The sequence below is a fragment of the Eulemur rufifrons genome, chromosome 17 (assembly GCF_041146395.1).
Source record: "Eulemur rufifrons isolate Redbay chromosome 17, OSU_ERuf_1, whole genome shotgun sequence".
In the NCBI taxonomy this organism is placed as follows: domain Eukaryota; kingdom Metazoa; phylum Chordata; class Mammalia; order Primates; family Lemuridae; genus Eulemur; species Eulemur rufifrons.
In genome coordinates this window covers 14,681,904-14,705,501 of record NC_090999.1, presented here as the reverse complement: position 1 = coordinate 14,705,501, position 23,598 = coordinate 14,681,904, and the positions used below count along the sequence as shown (strand labels likewise).

At 33.0% G+C, this 23,598-nt stretch overlaps 1 protein-coding gene across 2 annotated transcripts in view; it reads left to right on the top strand.

The window, feature by feature from the left end:
• Positions 1–23,598, top strand: part of CDH12 (cadherin 12) — a 256,507-nt gene that overhangs the window by 196,882 nt on the left and 36,027 nt on the right. For both annotated transcript variants that reach the window (XM_069492504.1, XM_069492503.1), the window contains 2 exons: positions 2,265–2,452; positions 12,307–12,560. In XM_069492504.1, coding sequence (XP_069348605.1) covers positions 2,265–2,452; positions 12,307–12,560 — 442 coding nt within the window. The remainder of the gene's footprint in view (positions 1–2,264; positions 2,453–12,306; positions 12,561–23,598) is intronic.

Sequence of the window (23,598 nt, the reverse complement as noted above, 5' to 3'; positions counted from 1 at the left end):
TCTGTGCTTTGTACTTTTTCTTTGGAATTTGTCCCTGAGAAGTTTGGCACAACTTTAATAACTGTGTCACATGCTTTCTTGCCACGTTAAACAGAAATTCAGGCATTCTCTTATTTGCTATTATCTCAGGAGTGCCTCACTAGGATTAGAGGTTTATCTATTATGAAACACACACTAATGACAGTAGGTTACAAAAGCCATGTTATATTCTGTTTATGTAATTTCTATTTGAAATCAATTCCCCTTGAATAGCTGTCTTTACCCTACTGTAAACAATGGAAATACAATGTAATCTATTTTGGTTTTCCTCTTTGATCTTGTTGCCTCAAGTTCAGACCCTGGTCTAAGTTCAGTAAATATTAAGCATCTCTGTATGATAGCCACTATGTTAAGTGTTTAGGAAATAAAACCTAGTGAATCATAGTAATCCTAGGCTATGAAAAGTTGCTGGTTTGATCAATTAATATGACTTTCCTTAACCAGGATTTCTTCATAATGTCCATATAACACTCCAGCATTGCCACCTGGAGTTTTTGAGCATTTTTTTTTTTTTTTGGTCTGTAATGTCAATTTATTTGTTTATTTATTAATTTATTTAAATTTTTAGGTGCATTATTTTAGAAAGATACCTCATATCCCCTTTGAAGGTAAATATATTAATAATTAACTAAGCTAATTATTTAAACGTAATTATTTTAGACCATTGTAAAATATCATTTTTGTCTTATACATAAAATAAACAAGTTTTAGTTGCAAATTTAGTGCTTTTGAGACCAAATCAAATATATGTTCCATTGAGGTAACGTCCATTACATGCAAATAAAGGTGATCTGAACATAATTTATAAGAACAAGTGGTAGATATCTTTTTTCTAGGGGCTACAGTACAGATGGAGGATTTATCTGTTAATTGAGCTAATGAAGTTACTAAATTTTGAAATTGATTGTGAAAGAACTGCAGGAATTCAAAAAATAATTCAGAATAAAAAAGACAGTATCTGCCAGAACTTCCACAAGGTGTGATTTATTTTTTTCTCATAATTTCTTGAAACAAATGACTTTAATATTGTAAGGTGATTTGTTGAATGAACTTTACCATGTAATAAACATGTTGAATAGCTTCTTAATTTGATTTCTACAAATGTAACTAGAATTCCAAAACAAATTAATCACCATGGTAGCTTTACCCATGGGAAAGTGTCATTCAAAATTCATTAATAGAAATTGAAACTGAAACTCCAATATCAAAATGGAAACTTTAGATTTTTATGTTGAGTTTTGCTTTTGCATTTTTAGTTCCTCACATTCTCTTCCTTTCCTCATTTTAATTTGAATACACTGTTGTTTAACTCATTAATATCACCTTTAATGAAATGTCAGTAAAATAATATACACTATCTTTTTTTGTATGTCATACTTTAAAAAATTCTACAAAACTTTTAAACTATTTCTACATTTTCATTTTGGGGGTTTTACAATTTTTCATGATTCTAGATTGTTTTTTATAGATAAGGATTTTTCTAGATTTTGCTGAGTCAACTTTATAGGAATATAAGTGCTCCTCCTGGTGGCAGAAATAAGCATTTCACATTTTTCTCTTTTTTAATGTTTAAAAAAAAGTTGGGAGATAGAACTTTATGTTTGGATTTTAAATACGAGTAAAAGTATCTAGCAAGTTTCCAAATTAAAATTTACTAAACATAAGCTGATTTTGATCTATAATATACTATATTTAATTCCTTCATGGATGAGAATTTTGATTAACTTTACAGATTATCATTGTACAGGTCATTTCTTAGATTAATAATTTATACTCATGGAAGTAATTAGTTTTAGGAAATATACCCTTAATTTTCTATAAATATCTCAATACCTATTTATCTGTATCTTTTTATCTATGTCTTTCATTAAGGATTCTGTTGTACTGGTACCAATTAATTTCATGAATAGTCCCACCTTCCCATTTGGTATTTGGTACACCTTGATGCTGTTAGAATGTAAAATATTTCCTCATAGTAATTTTAATTTAGCACATTCTGCTATTTATAATGCCCAATTAAAATTCTACAGCGGGACATATTGAAGTGAAAAGTGAAGTTATTATTCCTAATCATAATCCTTAACTTGACAGCAAATTGCCTTTCCATTTGGCACTATAATGTTTTAAACTTGATTTATTTTCTATAGACTATATTTTTCAAGCCTGGTAATCTTTCTATATGCATTACTAACTCCACTGTCAATGCAAATTATATGTCTTATCAGGCATCTTCCATCTGAAAGTTCCTGAGTCTTCTCCTATTGGCTCAGCTATTGGAAGAATAAGAGCTGTGGATCCTGATTTTGGACAAAATGCAGAAATTGAATACAATATTGTTCCAGGAGATGGAGGAAACTTGTTTGACATTGTCACAGATGAGGATACACAAGAAGGAGTCATCAAATTGAAAAAGGTACATGGACAAATTTTTGGACAGTTGACTACCTAATAATAATTAAAGAATGGAAAAAAATGAAACTTGAAAATGACAAGTAACAATTTTTTTGTATTCCTTAACTGGATTAGATTAATTTATTAATTGAGATTTGCAAAATTATGAAACCTTTATTGAAATTGATTTAGATGATATAAATAATCTGGAAAGTACAGTATATCTCCAAACTAAAAAAAAAATTTCCTTCCATAGCAGATAAATTATTGTCCTTTTTACTGGCATAAATCTTATTATCTAAATACAGCTCAGTGTCAGTAACTTTTACTCCTTCATTCAACAGATATTTTTGGCGCAGCCACTGTGTCCCAGACCCTACTCTGGAATTGGGAGACTCAGTAGTGAACTCAATAGGCACATTCCTGGTACTCAGATAACTTCTATTCAATTGGGGAAGTCAGATGATAAACTGAAAAATCACTGTCAGTAGTGATAAATTCAAGCTCGAGATATAAAGATATAAAACAGGGTAAAGGAATAAAAGGAATGCGAAGGGTAGAGGGTATCTTTTAGTGAGTTGATCAGAAAAAGCTTCTCTATTAAAGCGAAATTTAAGCTGAGACCTAAGGAAGTGAGAGAAGAACTACGTGGTATCTGGGTGACATGTGTTCCAAAAAGATTGAGCAGCAGTTGCAAAATCTCTGTATTGGGAGTGTACGGACAAGGAGGCCGGTTTGGCTGGAGTGTAGTGGATAAATGGGCCGGGGCCGGAGATGAGGCCAAAGAGGTGGCAGAAGGGCCGACCTTGTAGGCCAGGCCAGGCCAGGTCTTTGACTTAGATTACACTACAGCGGCCAATGGTGAATTTAGATCTATCACTTTTATTAAAGCCAAGTTACTCTAGCTGCTCTGAGGAGAATCAAGAGAAGTACGGATAGAATAGCCCAGTTATAAATAAAAGCTTGTAGAAATAATCCGGAACGCTGATGGAGATGTGGAGCGTGATGATATAGCAAAGGAGATTGTGAGAAACGGTGAGATTCTGGCTGAATCATAAAGGAACAGCCAAAATATATTTTTATAAATATTCTGATCATCTTGCAAATTACACCAAGCACTTGAGTAGTTGGAGAACTTAATAAAATACATGGATTTGCTTTCAGTGTTGTAATTTGCTTTTGTCTCTAAGTAAGGACCCACCAGAGGCAATCCCTACCTACCAACCTATTGTTCTATTGGAAAAGAAAATTGCAACCTGTAGATGACATCTGTTAAATCTTTTAAAAACAAAAACTCAGGACAACACTTTTGTTACAAAATTTAAAAACTGTCTGTCTATCATATATATTTCATTGTGTGAATGTGTTCGTGTCTATACACAAACACATAGATATATTACTGGATTAAGCATGATAGTATTATTCCATAAAAAATAAAAATAAGATAATATCCATTTGAATAAAGCCTACAACAATTCAAAATATATTTTAAAAAACCTGCAGTTCTTTAAGTACAGAATCTTTTTGGGTGAAGATTATGATAGGACTTACATTTATTTAGTTCTCAGAAAATTTTATCTTGTACTTATTAGGATTCTTGAAGAATTAGGAGCATCAAATAATGCGTATGTAAACATCAACAGTAGTGTTCCAGTTCCGTAATGATCTTAAAGTTATTTTTTGAAAGTTCTCTCTTCAGTATTGCAGCAGAGAATTACAATGCAAAAATTTTTTATGTGAAACCAAATTCATGAAGGAATTACATTTTTGAGGATAATAAATGTATTTAGAAAGTCCAAAAATATGTATTCCACATTTGAATATGTAACCTTTTAAAGAACACAAGTTATTTTAATTTTGTGGCTAACAGATTTCGAGCTGCATTAGAGAAATGAAGCATGATATTATTTGTTTTCAGAGAATTTGTCTTTTTTTTAACTCACTTAAAATATATTAAATGCAAAAATACATTAATGCTCTGAAGCAATATTGTTATTACTGTTTTATCTTCAAAATATTTTATTTGCTTCCCTTTTACTATTTTCCATTCTCTCTACTTTCTGTGGAGGAGGATGAAAGTGGATAAAAATGATGGTAAGGTGTATGTAAACTGAGAAGAATGAAGAAAGACATTTTTATTCATTTCTTTCAACCTCAACTTTGATCCACTTTATGAGCACTGTGACAGAATGCTATTTTACTGTGACACTCTGAATTCAGAGAAACATCACAAAACTTTATAAATTTATCGAAGGCACAAGATATTGGTAAAAAATAAAACAAGGCAAAGCAAAATAAAACTACTCTTACTCTACCCTCACATCCTACCTCAATGAGCAAAATATTAAAAAAAATTGTCATATATGTTATTGAGTATTATAGCAATAATGTACTAACAAAATCAAAATAAAAAATTTAAAATTCCAATCTCTTCTAAAAATTAGATGGACTACAATTGCAATGAGAGAATAAGATGCTTTAAGTGAAACAGTTTTATTAGTGAAAATAAAATAAAATGTTTTCAGTTGATAGTGTTTTTTCCTACTAGATAAATGAGAATCAAATATACACTTATTATGTATAAAATTACATGAGTTAAAAGCTTTCAAGGACTGAAAATACAAATATGTTTATAGAAGCATGTGGGTTTTCTTGTTACTGAGTAAGAAATTTTGGTAATTAAAATGGTGGGGTGAACATTTAAGTTATACAAAAGGACAATTTTACACTCCTGCATAGTTTCTCAAACAGTTCTGTACAATTTCTACAAAAATATCTATTAGGGACTGCATAAAATGAAGAATAATAAAATGATATCCTATTTTTATAAAAGTAAAAGTTTTTGAAATTAAAAAAAAATCACCATTTCTATGTTACTTGGCAATATTAGTTCATTTCAAATTAACATAACTGTTATCACATTAAATCCATAGCAGAATTTTCTTTTTCCTTAAAAGCATGAGAGATAAATGATATTACTCTTCACAAGGACCCTTTAACAAATAGGTTAAGGTCTTCCTCCACTTACTCCACGGGCATTTACGTTTCCTGTTTACAAGGTAAATCAGTAAAACTCATTTTCTTTTTTCAGTCTTAAATGACTAGGAAGGGTTTCCACATCATAAGATTCAGTAGCACAGCACCATCATGTGGCTAATTTTTAAATAACGCATAGGAACAAAATGAAAATAAAATTTGGAATATTTTATATAGCCAAACATATGCCTCAATTTATTAAGTTTAAAATACCATTTTAATTTTATTAAGTTTTCAGCCACTCTAACATACCTAATTTCATAGAAAAAATACATAGTGTTTGTTTCCATAAATATCATCTATGTTCCTGTTTTTCTATTTGTCTTCCCCTTCTTTTTCAAATACCTCACCTAATTCACAATCTCATCAACTCTGAATTAACTAGTGCAGATTTTTCTACTGCTTTGAAGACATTTCCAACTACACATTCCATGGTCTTTTCAAACTCAAAGTGTCCAAAGCCGGATTCCTTCTCTGCTCCAAACAAAAGTACACCTGCTCATATTTTCTCCTTGCCAGTTCCTTAAGGAACAAGAAATCTAGGATTTTTCCTATGTTACTTCCATTCCTGTTGACCTCCCCTTGCTAAATAGGACACAAAGCCTGGTCATTGATTTCTCCCAAACTTGCTTTAAATTTCCCCCTTCTCTTCCTGAGTTATCTTACAACCCTCTTCCTTCCTCCTTTCCACAACTGCAATGGCTGTTCTTCCGTCTCACATCTTACCTTCCTCCAACATATCCTTTCCTACATGAGTAGATGGTAGAAACCTAAATCTGTTCATCTTACTTAAATCCTTGTCTGGCCCTCATTGCTAGTATGAGAAAGCGCAAATAGCATACCCATCTCTGCACACGCACCTACACACATGCACACACTCATGCACGCACAGGGTATATTCTAACTACGCCAAATTCATTGCAATGTCTACCAAAGGTGGGTTTCTCCTTCTACTTTATAGAAGACCCTGCCCCATATGAGTATCTTCATTAATTCTTTCTTGTGCTATAACATTTGTCTCCCTTGCCTCCCACCAAAGGCTTCCTCGAGTCCCTCAGGCAAAATTGATCATTCTTCACTTTCTTATCAAAATGTCCACATTGCTGTCAAAGCACCTATGATAATCATATGGCACTTATGTTTAAAACACAACCAATTCCTCCTACTATATTTTAACCTTCTAGAGACACTTTGTCATATCTATATTTGTGTCCCCATCATTAAAGGGAATGTCTGATATATATAGGGTGTTCAAAATTCTTGTTGACTAAAAGAACAACTATCTTATGTTGGTTTACTGTTTTCATTTCTGATGCATTATTTTTCTTTTTACTCATATAGTATGTAAAGTTTGATATATATTGCAAAGTATTTAGAAAAATATTTTACTCATTTTACAAATAGGAAATCTCAAGCTCAGAAAAGAAAGGGATATTTTTCAAAATCACACAGCTTGCTGTAAATTATATGTTTGGAAACCATATATTTTCAACTATTGTGAAGAATGATGTGTGTTAGAAAAGATAATTGGCCTCCCCTGATGGTCATGATTTATACTGCATGTGTATATGACATACATTTTACTTGAGCATTTATAATAGTTGATGGAATCTTCTGTTATTTTTTAGGGAAAATATCACTGAAAACCTGTAACTAAAACAACTAAAGGTTCTTTCAATTCTGTTTATGTTCTGTTTTCTTTTTTTGCTTATTTCTTTGTCTTAGTTACTCAATTTTTTTCCAAAAATTGTTGTCACTAAAATACAGGCATTTTAAAATAATGCCCATGATTCTTAAGTTAATTTGTTAAAACAAGCAAAATTTTCTCATGTTGTAGCAAGTATAGTAGTAACTTGTTCACATTAAAACTAAGTTCATTTCTATTTTAATAAATAGTTTTGTTACTATTTTTTTGAGATATGTTGTATGAAATTTGTTTCTTCATTTAAATGTTTTTATTTGAAAAAATACTTTTTGCCTGGTAATTCCATTTTTCTTTTAAGCTTATATATTTCTAAAAATTTTACAACAAATACTGTTGAAATTTTGTCCAAACTAAAATCTATTTTTTTTAAATGGCCATATTTCTGTTTTTCACTTTGTTATAGAAACATTCTCTCCTCATATAGTGACAATTTTTATGCATCAAATAACTGAATATTTTTAGTAACATATAGAGTTGAATCCTTTCCTCAACGAGGATGAGACGTACACAAACTCTCACATAGCTGCCCAGTCAAGAATTTACTACTATATTTGTCACAAAACTAAGTTTGGGGAAACTTGATTTTTTGTTAGAATGATGCTTGTTCTTTATGTCTTATCTTTATTGTTCAGCCTGGTGTAATAAACTTACTTTATAAGAACTTGTTCCTAATGTACATTCATCCTGGTTCAGCCTAGTATAAATCTGTTTTATAACTGCTTGTCTTTAAAAGGATCTAGTCTGTTTCAGATAAACCTACATTCTTTGATCACCTGGGTTCATTGACAATTTTCCTTGCCATTGACTATGAAGATGATTGAGGAGAGCAGTGTCTTACTACTAAAGAATTTTTTTTTAAGATTGATGGCTTTATTGTGTCAGTGAAAAATAGTAAGTTTTATTATGAAAATTGAAGTAATATAGAACAGTAAAAATAAAGAGGATGGAAACCACAGCTTCAGTGGGCCAGAATATGGTATAACTAAGTCCTTTGCTCAAGAACTTTGGGGCTGAAATCAAGGCTTAGATTGGGACTGAAATACAATCTGAGGTTTAGAGTCATTTCCCAAGTTTAAGGATGCTGGCAGAACCAGTTCCTTGTGGCTGGTTTCTTGTGGCAGTTACTGTTTTCTTGTGGCTTTTTACGACTCCTTTTATTACCTCTTGGCCAAGATCAGACCTCAGTTCCCACAGGCGCCCCTTAGGCCTTTGCCATACATACTCCTATGCTCACAAGTCTACTTTTTTAAAGGCCAGGAAGAAATCACCTGTATCAGCTCTTTCCTCTTCTGATTAGGTCAGACCCCTGAAGTAAAATCTCTCTTAATTGATTCAATGTCAAGTGATTAAGGACCTCAATTATATCTGCATCATTTATTTTTCCATAAAACTTAACAAGTTCATGGGAGTAATACGCCAGTCAGTTCACAGGCCCCTCACACACTCCAGGGCAGAGTCCTTCATACAAGGCTGGGGTCACTGGGGGCAGGAGTCGTGGGGGCATCTGCCTGTCACAGCTGCTGTGCTTCAGAGTCCTCAAAATATCTATAACTGTAGCTACCCATTCCTCCTAACATTGTCTAGAAGCATGACGAGGCCTGGAAGAGCCAAAGGAGTTATTCTTTTTTATTTTATACTAAAAAATTGCTTACCTCACTTTGAAATGAGAAAATCATTTGCCATTTAGCATTTTATGTAGATTTTCGTGACCTGGACTTCAGTAAAGAACAGAGAAAGTAGAAAAAAATAATGGAGCAAAAGGTGATATCCTGAATTCTTCCCTTTATATTCCAGAGAACAATTAAATATTAATATATCCTATTCCATTTCTTCATAGTTGTGGTTCCTCACTGCACAACTCTCTACAGCGAGAATTGTTTCCTGAAATTTCTGGTCTCACTAATTTTCCTTTATAGAAACACCTTGAAGAGCAAGGAACTGCTCAACTAAATTATCTTTAGTCAATAATTGTCTTACCCTTCTGGAAAAGTTTGTAAAATTGAATGGGCCCCAAGCAATGCCACAGAGTTTTCTATTTATTATGTAAGAGCTAAATTGGTTCAACTTCATAATAATGTATTTCAATTACACAATATGATTCATTTTGTAATGATTAAAAAAATCCTGTTTGTTTTATATCTATTTCAAATGCTAGAATTTTCATTGATCGTAAACTAAAAGTTTATTCCCCAAGAAAGTGGAGGGTAGTCAGTCAGATGGGTGGGTAAAGTTAACTAGAGAGAGATCACCATTGATTTTCTTTGCTCTTTCTGAGTTATATCCTGCTTTGTAAAGTGGGATTGCCTCAGGGTCAGGGTCATGAAGAAATAAGTCCACCTAGGATATTACTGTAGCATTTTCTCTAGTTCTTTGATCACAGCAGGATATAAGTTTTCAGTTGCAAAAAATCTGTATGTACAGAAACCTTTTTTCATCTCACTATCTCCCTGACACAAAATATTTGCCTGCTGTGATAGGTCAGGAGTTCTTAGAAGAAGACATAAACTCTGTCTGATTTCCTTAAAAAAAAAAAAAGGAAAAAAAAGGAAAACATTTCAGAATTCTCCTTTCATCTCTGGCTTGAAATGGACTTACCAGTAGGGAGTCAAGTTCATCCAGATAGTTGCAGTGTATAATCAAGTAGGGAAATAAAATAATAAAGATCTTCCCTGGAAAGAACTTGCCTTATCATATAGATAATCAGAGGCCTTTTCAACATCTAGGAGGAAATACAGAGAGAAATGAGTACTAACTTCTACATTCTAAGATAGAAGTTAATTCTGGGCTAAAAAAAAAAAGTTAGTATGAGCCAAGGAAGCTTAATTTGCTTTTTAAACAAAAGGACCTCTAAGGTGATAAAATAAGAATAGTCTCATACTACAAGTTAGGAATTATTGCATAGAAAAATTATATTATTTAACACTTATAGAGCCTTTAGAGTTTACAAAAGCCTTTAGAGTTTACAATACACATATTTTTATGTGTTCTTTAATTTGAATTAGCTAGTACACCCTTCTATCTTATACATTATTCTCTCTCAGACATCTCCTAACATATTTGATTTCTGTTAAACACATCCAGTTATGGAGAACTTGGTACTTCATCAAACTTATTTATTAAACAAGATGCCACTATTCTTCAATTTGCTGAATAGATCAAAAAAGAAAACTGTGTTTGTCTTTGCATCTTTCTAACCTCCTAGGATGTCTCCCAGGCTTTGCCAACATATAAGGTATCAAAAATGTATAAAAAATAAATTCAATGTTCTTTTTCTAACCTAATGGTACTCTTTTTAATAACTTACTGTTAATTCACCCCCGAGAGACTTATAGGATAAGCCTAACTAATATTCAACATGACGGCCATTGAGATATTGAAAACATGTCTTATTTTGCCTTGGTCTTCTTCATTCCAAGCTAGACATTCTCAGTTTTAGTGTTTTCTTATTTTTGGCTTGAATAATGTTTTGCCATCCTACTCTGGCAATTGGTTGTCTTTTCTTAAGTCTAATTCCTTTAACAAAACATAGTAGTCAAGTGTTAGGCTGATCAAAAGAGCATCATTGGACTATCCCCTCTCTTTTTCTAAACGGTACATTTCTATTCATGTAACCAATGCCCATGTTATCAACCATGGCATAGCATGCATAATACTCTTTACTCACATGGGTTTATTACTTATATAACAAGAAAGAGATAGAAATTAAAGGAAATCAGTATGATATGTTAACAGGTATAAAGAGAGTAAATAAAAATATAGAAAGTTAAAGACAGCATTGACTACAAAACAGATAAAAACATAAATAAAAATGTGATGATTTAGATTAAATAAAGGGAATAATTACAGGGAAAATAAATATAGGTTCTCCTGAATGAAGAAAATACTAAAAGGAACCGAATGTCCTATCCAAGTGGTACTATTGTTCTGCTATAATAAATTCCATGGAATTGTGAGACTTTTTGAAGATTTCACAGTAATTTTTTTTCTTCTCTTTTCCCTTCTTCAGAGTAAATGCATAAAACAGCAATCCTATCTTTAAAGGAGAAAAATATACGTCCTTTATTTCCCCCAGGTGTATTGAGTAAAGGAACAGGTGTTAACACAGCAATTAGCTAGTAATTGGAGTACCACTGGAGGGGACTACTTTAGAAAACAAACTTTTAAAGGTACCAGAAAATCATTATGTTAATGTTAAATTCATGTTGTCTTAGACTTTCTTAGATAATTAGAAGTCAGAGCCATTGACCTTAAATGTAACACTTAAACCCATCACCACAGTAACACCATATTTTGGTAATATAATATTTCTTGTTATTGAGAACATAAAACTAATTTCACAGTGAGGGTGAATGTAAGCAGTGGTAAGCTAAAATTGAGCATTAGTGACTTCATGGAAAATGACTTCCTATATGTTTCCTGTACTTGTTTGATTTGATCATATACGTTGAAAGCCATAATTCTTGGTAGTGTAAACCGGCGATACATTTCAATGCCGACAAACGTATATACCGTTCTGGGTACACAGAAAATCAAAACCCTTTTCATAACTACCACTGTGTATGCATTTAAATCTTGATACAGACCGTTTTTAATGTAAAGACCTAGACATTCAAAAGTATTTAATAGAAAATGACACTAATGTTAAAATAAGAAAAGTAGTGCCATACAAATCCCATATATGGTTATACCAAATTTGCAGCTTCAATCTAAAGAATATGTTCAATTACCCAATTTCGTTCTTTGTTTATCATTACTTAGCTCCACTAGATGTCAGTATTGGATAAGAGCAAAGAAATGCTTCGCATCAGCTTTCTTGGTGTTTTAACTTTGCTCAGATGAGATGAATAAGCCCTAACTAGCACGCGTGTCTACGTGTCTATTATGTTGATTTTAATGTATGCAACTGATTATCTTTACAAGTTACTCAGAAACTTATACAGGTGGGTAACTTATTTTTTTTTAAATGTTTGCCTTGCACTTAATTCCCTTACCCACCAAATATAAAGGAAAATGAAAATTTGAAACCAGTGCAATTGGTTATATAATACTTGCGAGTTGCTGTGAAGTAATGTTCACCATTTTTGCCACATTTTATATAAATGCACCCCTTTGTTTTTGATTTGTCCCCGCTACAGCCATTAGATTTTGAAACAAAGAAGGCATATACTTTCAAAGTAGAGGCCTCCAACCTACACCTCGACCACCGCTTTCACTCCGCGGGTCCGTTTAAAGACACAGCCACGGTGAAGATCAGCGTGCTGGACGTGGACGAGCCGCCGGTTTTCAGCAAGCCACTCTACACCATGGAGGTGTACGAAGACACGCCAGTCGGGACCATCATTGGCGCTGTCACTGCCCAAGACCTCGACGTGGGCAGTAGTGCCGTTAGGTGAGAAAAGTAAACGTTTTCTTTTCTATGTGTCAGAAACAAAACAAAAACAAACTAAAAAAAGCAACTCTCTGACAAAACCTGCATGATGACTTAATTATAGCATATGATGCTTGATAATGTAATGACTTTACCTATGAACAAATGATATGCCACAGGAATCGAACAAAAGCATCCACTACCAATCCTTGCACCAGTGTTTCCTAGTGGCCTGATGGTGGACACCGCACGCAAGCTAACAAATCACAATGCTTTATCTATAAAAGCGTTTTAATATATAACCTCAAAGGAATGATTCTCATGGTTAATGATATTAAGATACTTTCACAATGTGCAGAGCATAATAGACATTAATAAATTTTACAATCACTCCAAAATTTCTTTCTCCTAACCCAAAATTAGTGTTTGAAAAAGTTGATTTTGTCATTTGCTATATACAGGTCATTTTTTTCACTGTGACAATTGTGTCTGCTGGGTTTGAGGCGGAGTGAGTGGAAGCACAGTTTGAATCAGTCCTAAGGTGAAATGAATTATTACTCAAAGCCCACACTTTGCAAGGAGCCGCCTCCTGCTCATTTCCCTCTCCCTCTCTCTCTCTCTCTCTCTCTCTTTCAATGCATAAATTCTGCTAGCGCCATCAAGGCATAATAGGATTTCTGTTTTCTTCACTTATACATCAATCCTGCAATATTGTTTTCAGGCTTGTTCCCATTCATCTGTTGTGTGCTTAAATTTCTACCACATGCCTACAACTGTTGGGAAACAAAAAAATAAAAAATAAAAAAACAGACAAAGATAAGATTTGCTCTGACTACTCCATCCCTAAAGGGTTGAATGGTTAGTATGCAAGAACTAAAGAAAACATTAAGTAGATTTTTAAAGCAAAAACACTCTATTGACATAGAAATAGACTAATAATATCTTCTAAAATTTTATGCCATGTGGTAAGTAGTGATAAAATAGATCAAATATTCAGTGGTAACCTTAATGCAAGTGATCACATATAGTTAAATCTCAGGAAGTAGCTTGAGAACATGTATAACTTACTGTTTGTATTAATATTTATCTGAATCCTTCACCCAAAGTTACATGAACACCGTCTCTGTCAGTTCTGGCTGCTATAACAGATCATATACTGAGTGATTTCAACAACAAACGTTTATCTGTACTAGTTCTGGAGGCTAGAAAGTCTAAGATCAAGGTGCCACCAGATCTAGAGTGTGGTGAGGACCTTCTTTCTGTTTAGCAGATGGTCATCTTCTCCTTGTATCCACACAGTGCAGAAAGAGAAAGAGAGCTCTCTCTAGCACCTCTTTTATAAGGGCACTAATCCCATTATGAAGGCTCCACCCTGATGACTTAATTACCTCTTAAAGGCCCCACCTCTCAATACCATTACATTGGAGGTTAAGATTTCAAGATATGAATTTTGGAGGAACACAGAAATTCAGTCCATGACATTCCACTTCTAGTCCCTCAAAATTTGTAACATCGGATGCTATAATTTTTAAGAAGTCTGGCAGTCCCCTTCATTTTCACCAATTTTTCTGTTTTCTTTAGTGTTTCTGCTATTAGAATCTCATCTCTATTCCTGGATGTTGTTGACATAGTGGATGAAGTCTGTACTTCATACCCATACTAATCTCGTCATCAAATAATCTGTCGGCAACCCTTAAGTGTTCTCTTCTAAACATACTTTCTCATTTTCTATAAAGTGGTCAGGCTGAGATATTTCCAAGTCTTAGAGTTCTGGTTCCTTTTTTCTTAAAAATTCCATCTTCAATTTCTCGTCTCACATTTTATTATAAACAGTCAGAAGAAACCAAGCTACTCATACAACACTTTACTTAAAAATCTCCTCAGGTAAATATCCAATTTCATTCCTCAAAAGTTCTACCTTCCACAAAATACTAGAATAGGAACATTATTCACCCACGTTCTTTGCCATTTATAACAAGAATTGCCTTTCCTCCAGTTACCCATAATAAGTCTTCATTTCTCTCTGAGACTTCTTCAAAATGACTTTTACAATCCATATTTCCACTAACATTCTGTTCGTAATTATCTATGAATAGATACTCTCTAAAAAAGCAGAATCTTTCTGTATAGTTCACTTCTTTTGATTCTGATTCCTCCTCATTATAGCCCTGAATGTTCATATTTATAGCATCTCAAAACTCTTCCAGCCTTTAACCATTACCCAGTTCTAAAGCCTCTTTTTCAATTTTAGGTATTAATTATAGCTATACCCCTACTGCCAGGTACCAATTTCTCTCTTGGTGAGTGCAGGTTGCCGTAACAAAGTACCATCTAGACTTGGTGGCTTACGCAAAAAAACAATTATGTCTTTAAGTTGTGGACACTAGGAAGTCCATGCTCAAGGTGCCAGTAGGCCCAATGTCTGGTAAGGGCCTGCTTCCTGTTAGAAGAAGGTCATCTTCTTGTATTTACAAATGGCAGAAAGAGAGCTCTAGGGGTCCCTTTTATAAGGGCACTAATTCCACTCACGAGGGCTCCACACTTCTGACACACACACACACACACACACACACATTTATATATATATCTCCAGCATTTGCTGAGACATTCTTAAGAATCTGCTCCATTGATGGTTGTTATATATTAACCTGTCATCATTCATCAGTCTTTTTTCTGAAGCACCTGCATGTGCTGTTGATAATTATGGAAGTGGGAAATGCCTGGAGAATAGATACAGTTGTTTTCAAGAATATGAACAGTTATTGAAGAAATGTTGAACGTTATAACAAAAATAATAAAGAGATAAATAAATATTAATTGAAACTAACTCTCTATAGCTCAACAAATGAGAATTTAGGTACATAGTAGAACTCCATGTCTGGAGAATACACTAAGTTGTTTAAGAATTTACCATATACTCTATTTTGAAGACTGACAAAGAAGGATGAGATCAAAATATTAACAAAACTATAATTTTAATACAATATTAAAGAACCCCCCAAAAGTCAAAAAGTCCTTAAGTAGAAAATATCATCAGGTAAAGTTACACAGTTTCAAACCCAAGAAAATTGTTAGGAGTGAAGACTTTGGTGTGTAGAACAAAGGAACATTATATATGAAAGAAATTCTCCTGCTATAAATGTTTTTTTAATTTTTTTTTAATGTTTTATGTCACAGGAGCTAGCATCTGACAAGTGCTACTTTATGTGAAATAAAATAGTCTCTCCAGTCTTACTTCTAATGAGTAGTGGTCTGGCTTGCTAAACTTTTAGACACAGATGGATCTAATTGATACCCATGAGGGGTTGTCAAAAGACAGCACTGTTTTTGACTCAACATGAAACTTGTCTTTGCTCCACGTCTTTGGAGTAAATAACAAATGTGAATTATGTCAGTTGAGGAAGCATGGGGTATGAGTTATCTTTCCTTGGTCTGAAAACCTGTTTGCTCACTTAAGAATGACAGTGAAAATATGTTGTGAAAACTAAGCAACAAAATGTAAGATTACTTAACATGCTTAGGTTTGCTCTGTTTGTTTTCTTTTCCTTTGCTTAATTATCTTTTCACAGGGTTATTGTGTAAGGTATTAATTTAGAACTGTCATTCCTTACCACTGGGTATCTTATCATCATCATCATCATCGTCATCATTGTCACTGAGCACAACAAAGAGCCAGAAAGCAATGCTGTTACCAAGAACTGAGTCAGCTTTGAAGAAAGGCTCCCTTTGTTTTAATGCATGGCAAACATACCATATCTGGTTCCTCCTCCTTTTGCCTGGCCCTACCTTAATTTCTAGTTATTCTTTCCTTCACTCTTTTAGTGTTTGCCTTTTGATGCACTGATTTTCTGCCTCTAATGTTGTATAGAGGCAGACCATGTTATTATATAGTTCATGGAAACGACTTCTAGTCAGTCAAAGGAGAGTAGAATAAGCATACCCCTATAAGTGAGATGGGGGATTTTCGTAACAGCAGGCTCTTGAGTTTAGAAATGAAATTTTAAAACAGTTGATTATTCAATTACATTGAAAGATGGTATTTGCTTTGAGTATTAGTGATTTAGGTTAGAGTAGTCAGTAAATATTTGTTAAATGAATGACTTGATCTGTATAGTACTAATTTCAGCTAAACAATACAACGGCCTAGCATTCACTTGTAACAATGATCTAAATGAAGAAAAGTCAACATATTTGAATACTTTGTTCCTAAATCTAGAAAAAGATCCTAGAAACTATGAGAATTTCAGTGTTTCAACCCTTAGACTTATTCCAAAATATTTGCTCAGGATTATCCCTAATAATTAACTGATAGGAAATACTATAAAAAACACATTTATTTTTGTTTGGATTATGACCTTGTAGCTTTGCAAATAATCGGTATTTGTTGCTTACATGCCTCTTTGACGATCCTAAGAATATATACATTTTATTAAAATTTACCTTTTGAATATTAAAGGAAAAAGATAAGATAAACAGTACTCAAAAAGGATTAACTATTTTATCATCTTAATGAATATTTTATATAGCCTTATGTATACAATTTTTTTCCAATAGTTATATGAATCTTCAGTATTTTCTAAGAAAATAGGCCATAAAAATAAAAGTAATTTTCTATCTTCTAAATAACAAAATGAAAAAGGTGAAAAGGTGAATAAAATTGTACAAAACCAGAACTTGGACTCTGCATAGGAAATAGGAAGCAGTTTTAATGCTCACATTAAGAAAAAAAAAAATGTGTTGTTAGTCTCTGTACCAGAAACTATCCTTCATGGATTGTTTTACTAATTCTAAACGGAGATAACCACTGGCTTTTAACAATAGCTATGACAGGCAGGGCAGGTGGCTCACACCTATAATCCTAGCACTCTGGGAGGCCGAGGCGGGAGGATCGCTCAAGGTCAGGAGTTCGAGACCACGTCTCTCCTAAAAAATAGAAAGAAATTAACTGGACAGCTAAAAATATACAGAAAAATTAGCCGGGCATGGTGGCGCTTGCCTGTAGTCCCAGCTACTTGTGAGGCTGAGGCAGGATTGCTTGAGCCCAGGAGTTTGAGGTTGCTGTGAGCTAGGCTGACTCCACGGCTCTCTGGCCCAGGCAACAGAGTGAGACTCTGTCTCAAAAAAAAAAAAAAAAAAAAAAAAAAAGCTATGACAAAGTACTGCTAAAAGATATTATAAATTCTTATGTTATTGGAAGTTATGCAGGAAACAAACATACAGAAACAATCCAAAAAATGATAAATGAAAAAATAGAAGTATTGGGTACACATTGGTAGACATGAAAAGAAAAAGCAAATATAGAATACCTCAAAGAAACCCAGGGAAACACAAACCAATAAAAGGGAATGTGGAATTTAGAAACTGCAGTAATAGCTGAATGTGTTAATCTCCAGGGAATTTTTCCTATTCATCTTTTTCACAACTCTGCTAAAGTTAGTGTTTAGGACCCTCAAGAGAATTATTTTTTTAAAGTCAGTTTTTGCATGAAGTCTACTTGCAAATATGCTGATGGCATTTAGCTTCCATTAACTCCACTTATAGAAGCTAAGGAACTGAGAAATTATTTTACCAAAAAGAAAGAAAAAAAGTAAAAAAAAAATTATTTTGCTAAGGAAATAAAAATTGAGTTGACTAAAATTTGCTAAGAAAACAGAGCTTAGGACCCATAAAGATCATAAACACCCCAGTGTACAAGCCCTTAAAAAAACCCTTATTATATTCATATATCTAGATATAGATCAGCTTATGATAGATTTTAAAAAATACACATACACACCTATACATACATATACATACTACATTTCATTAATATATTTCATTAAACATTGGGATACATACTTTACATCAAGAAATTTTTTTAAATAAATTACTTTCGTGTGTGGTAAATGAGAGCTTGTTCAACACAGTCTCAACTCTCAAGTATCTTTTCATTTTGTGCATTTTGAAGGTAGTGGTTTAAAAAGTATAATACTTACATATTTATGTAATAAACAAAAATTGGTAAGTGCCATGACAGGGTTCTGGATGGTGGTTTTAGTGGATGAGAAAGACATGAAGACGATATTTGGGGGACAGATGGAGAGAAGTGAGTTAGAATAAGCAATGAAAGACACATATTGTTTTGATATCTAAAAGGGCAGAAGTCTAGGATGAAGGGCATGTAGCAGAAGATGAGAAACTATTTTTGTTGGAAAGAATAGAATTGAGAAAAGTTGAGTTTTGATAAACTACATCTTCAGATTTCTTCATACTAGTTCTGAATTTTAAAGTTTATCAGTGACTTATTAATGATTTGGATGTCGTTAATCTCTCCTTAATCTCTTTGGGTAGCCATTGCTCACAAACTCAGCCGAAGCTATCCCCAGTGAGACAATTGAATATATAAAGTTTAGACATGCTCTTATCAAGTTATTGGTCAATCTGAATCTTCCTTTGATAGTGGAAAGTGTCTATCTGTAGTTGACAGCATTAAAGAAACAACACCTTTACTAGCATACTCTGCTTATCTTGTTTGCACTGGAAAAAAATAGCATTCTCTCTAAATTTACATCAAGTGAATGACTAAGAATACGTATTTCCAGATTTGTTTATGGAGAATTTAACACATAGAGAATGATGAATTTCTTTGCGAATAAAATTATTTTGCTTCCCTCAAATCCAAATGGTCAACTCACTGAGAGTCAATATAAAAGGAACTATTACAACGAATGTATACCATGATGAACAAGTTTATTTTTATGTACATTAACAATTGACTATCAATATACAGTGACATTGTTATAGTTAATTGACTATCAAGATATAATGACATTGTAATGGCTAATTTGTGCTGGGTTCTGGGCTGAGTACTTTGCCCGAATTTGTTTAAACATCACAGCTGATATTGATTTACAGAGGGAGAAACTGAGGCCCAAGAAGATCAAATTATGTCTACAAGAAGGACGGGAAAATGATTTGAACAAAAGCAGCCAGCTTTCAAAGGTCACACTACTAATAGCTCTGCTACTAAAATTTAATTGAAATACAAATCTGAATTTTTGAGTTGCTTTGTAATTCTAAGATTGTTGAAAATAAAATTAAAATTTGATAGTTTCACCAACTTATTAAACAAAGTGGCTAGAATGTCAATACAAGGCAGTAAAAATATAACTGTGGCTCCTGCTATATACCTGAAAGTATTCTAAATATTTTCTATGTTTAAATGATTTAAACTTTACAAAAAACTAGCTAAACTGGAAAAATGTTTAATTGGACTATGACAATGTTGACATTGATCAGGCTGGGCATGTAAAACCCAAAGTATATAGTTGCTCTATTAACATGCTATGGAATTTTTTTTTACATGTAAAAAATCACCTTATTACTTAATATTTAGTTTCTTTTATTTTTTCTAAGGAACCCACAAAGTTTTTACAAGATTTAGGGATAACTAAGAATTCAGAGTTGACCAAACTCAATTGCATAACATTTTATAAGAAGAAAGCAATATGTGCTACTTAGGGGAATTTTGGAAGACTTCCTGGGGGAAGACATGGGCAAAGGCGAAATGTGTCTTTCATGCTTGAGGAAATTAGGGGTGTTCCATGACGTGAAGGGAAGAAAATAATTGAATAAACTGACAATTAGCTCCAACACAAGGGACTTCTGATAGTCTAGACTCAGAGATGCCGCTAGGGAGGAGTTATCAACATTTATTGAGCATATTCTTTACTTATGTAGTCAGGTATTACAGCCTGCATTTTCTGATACATGAGAAATCTGAGACTTTGAATTTATTAAAACTATTAAACACAGAGTCCACACTTAATCACTATTTATTTTAGCTTTGTTTTCTTTACATTAGAGTAACCTGCTTTGAGGTCTTTACAGAATAAACTAAAGAACAGGTATAAAGTTTTGGGGAAAGATACAATTCTTTTCAAAGATAAAATTATTTTTGTTCTGAGCTACAGACAAAATACATGAGCCACAGAAACTATGAAAATGGAAGAGTAAAGGGGAGTTTTTGGAAGTTAATGTCCAGATCCATAGAAGGATACACAGTTAGAAGACCATATACGACTGTGTAAAAAAATGAGGAAAGCTAAAGCAACGTGGAGGGAAATAAACATATAACAATTATAATTTCAATAACATATAGATTATTATTTATCTTTCTTTAGAGATCTATTTTAATGCTATCACATGTATCCAGATGGGAAATTTAAGGATAGAAGACTTATGTGTTTATTAAATGATTTTATAAATGTTAGTTTCTTATCAAACATTTAAAACAAGCAATTAGAAGCTATCTAAACTATCTAAGAAATAAGTTTTAAGTCTACTAAGGGGAAAATAAGAATAAGGAGGAGCATTAAAAAAAGGAACTAATAGGAAATCAGCAACTAGTAGTTAAGAAAGTTTGAGAGGAATATTTGGGATTCTTAAGAAAAAGGTTTAATTGTGATGGTTGATGAGGCAATTACAAGCTAAGTGTTGTTGCAGGTGGCTTAGGAGCTCCCTAAAATGTTTGTTACAATAAATTGAACTAAATTTACTTTCAATTGTCTGCTATAAGACAAAAAATAAGACAAAACATTAGCAACTGAGAGGAGTTAAGAGTAAAAAGATTTTGATCTATTATTATTATTTGGATGAAAGGATATTTCCTACCTTGACCTGAATCATTATTCCTACATTTTTATTGCTTACAGAATGAGATGTAACACTTTCGGAGTAACTGTGTACCATCAAATACTTTTTACAAAATGTATTTGGGAATTGAGACAGGGTCAAAGTTAGCTTTTCCATTAGCTCGGAGAAAGTTATTAGGCAAATTAAAAGAAACAATTTTAGGGGGAATGCTTACCTAATGAAGAGAATAAAACTTTTTAAGGCATTTCTGAAAACTCATTTATGGAACAGTAATAAAATTGTACTATATCAAGTGGCCTGCACAGATTAATGTTTTAATTTTTGATTTCTATTCAATTGTTAAAACTTTTTTTTTTTTTTTAGCAATAGTCATTGTGCATACTTGTATGAACTCTGGATTTGTTTCATTGTATATCGATCATAAACACCTATTTTTTCATTTAAATCTCATCTACTCACCAAATAAGCATGGGATGACTCAAACATTTTTGGCACTTAAGTCTTTTGCTCATTGAAACTGGCGAATTAGGCCAAATTAGACAATTCATGTTATACTGTTGTGATTAGTTGCAATTAAAATATTATTTTACCGTTAGATTGGCAGTGAACTGTTGCAAACACATAGTAGAGCCTATAATGGTTCACTCAGGGAGGGTGAATCTCCTGAAAATGACCTGCACATTTTAGATGTGGGTCATGTTTTTTTTTTTTTTTTTTTAAATTGTCCAGGAAATGTAGAAGTGGTTTCATTGTCACTTCATCGATAGTCTTTTCTTATAAATGTCTCCCAATTGCTATATTTGGTAAAATGTCACATGGAAAATGGTCTTTGTTGTCTCACATTTATGGTTTAGTTGAGCTCAGGGTTCATTCCATCACATAAAGGCAGCACATCAGGAAGATGGCAGGGGCTAGTACTAGACCTATAGTTTTGGACCTGATTAGCTATTGGAAGATGCTGAAAATGTTTAGCTGACTAAAAAAGTTTCACCTGTATTCCAGAAGGCATGAAGCTTTCTGCAAGGATAGTATCCAGAGAAAGGGGGTTGCCAAATCTAACAAAGTGACAGGGCTAAAAACTGGATACCAGAAGGTACTGAATAAGAGCTAGACAAAAGCACCATTCTTTGAAATAGTGCCTGAAAAACTGTGTTCAGTGTTCGTGCTTTAGGGGTTTGTATGGGAGCCTTGTAGTTCAGATATTTTATAGTTGAAGGCTATGTGTGCCACGACTTGATACCAGAACTTTTGAAAGTTTGTAAGGAAGGATATTTATCTGGAAAGTAATACAAAATAACGTAGAAAGAGAGAGGGAGAAAGAGGAAAAAGAATATATACACGGATATGCATAATTCCATGTCTAGGCAACATATACCTTATCTCATTTCATTTTTATAACAACACTCATGGTTACACTCTTAGGCAGGCATTATTTTCAAATTTTATAAATTATAAGGAAAATAGATATTGGAGGGAAAGTTTCCTAACCTAATTGCACAAGGTAAGCAAAAGAAATTGTATGTCACCTTAGTTCTCTTTGTGAAAAAATTAGTGGTTTCTTGCTGTATTTCATTGCATCTCAGTGGTGGTTAGCTCATGTATTGTAAATTCTATGTCAGTGTTAGACTGAACTGACTAAATAAATAAAATTTGCTTATGAAGCTTGATAGATATTGGGTGCTGGTTGATAGATATACAGAAACAAAACAGAGATAGACACATTATTTTATATATATTATATAAGTTCTTGAATTTTAAACATTTTCTCAGAACTTAAAATTATAATTAAACATGTCCTGTGTGCATAGTGATTCACTGTACTAAGCTGTACTTCTGTTTGAATCAATTCGGTAAATTATAATGTAGCTACAAGTATTAACTAAAAGTTAGGTGATCAATATTCCCCATTTTGTCTGGCACTGAGGAATTTTCTGGGCCTCAGGACTTTCAGTATAATAACTAAGAAAGTCCTCAGCACACCAGAAAGAGTTAATTATTCTAAACAAGTTATTCTTAAAGCTCTAAACATTTTGCTTTGAAGTAGAAATATGTAACTATTATGTTGATATAAAAACAGGATCTGTGTATTGAATTCAATACAATATTTAAGTAACATATGCTATATGCAAAATAACATTCCAGGTCCTTGGCAACACATAGATGAACTTGAGCCTCTGCCTCAAGCAATTTAAAAGGCTTTGGTTAGAAGAACAATCTCATCACATACACAAAATGTATACAAGCTGTGTTATGTTTGTCAGCTACATAGTAAGTGAATACTATGCAGCATCAAAGAAGGATCTGTTCATTGCAGAGATTTGCAAAGATGCAAATAAAGAAAAGCTCAAGAATAACATGCAGATTAACTGAAATGAATGACAGAAGAAGAGAATCCCAAAATGTGATGGAGATTCCACTTAACAAA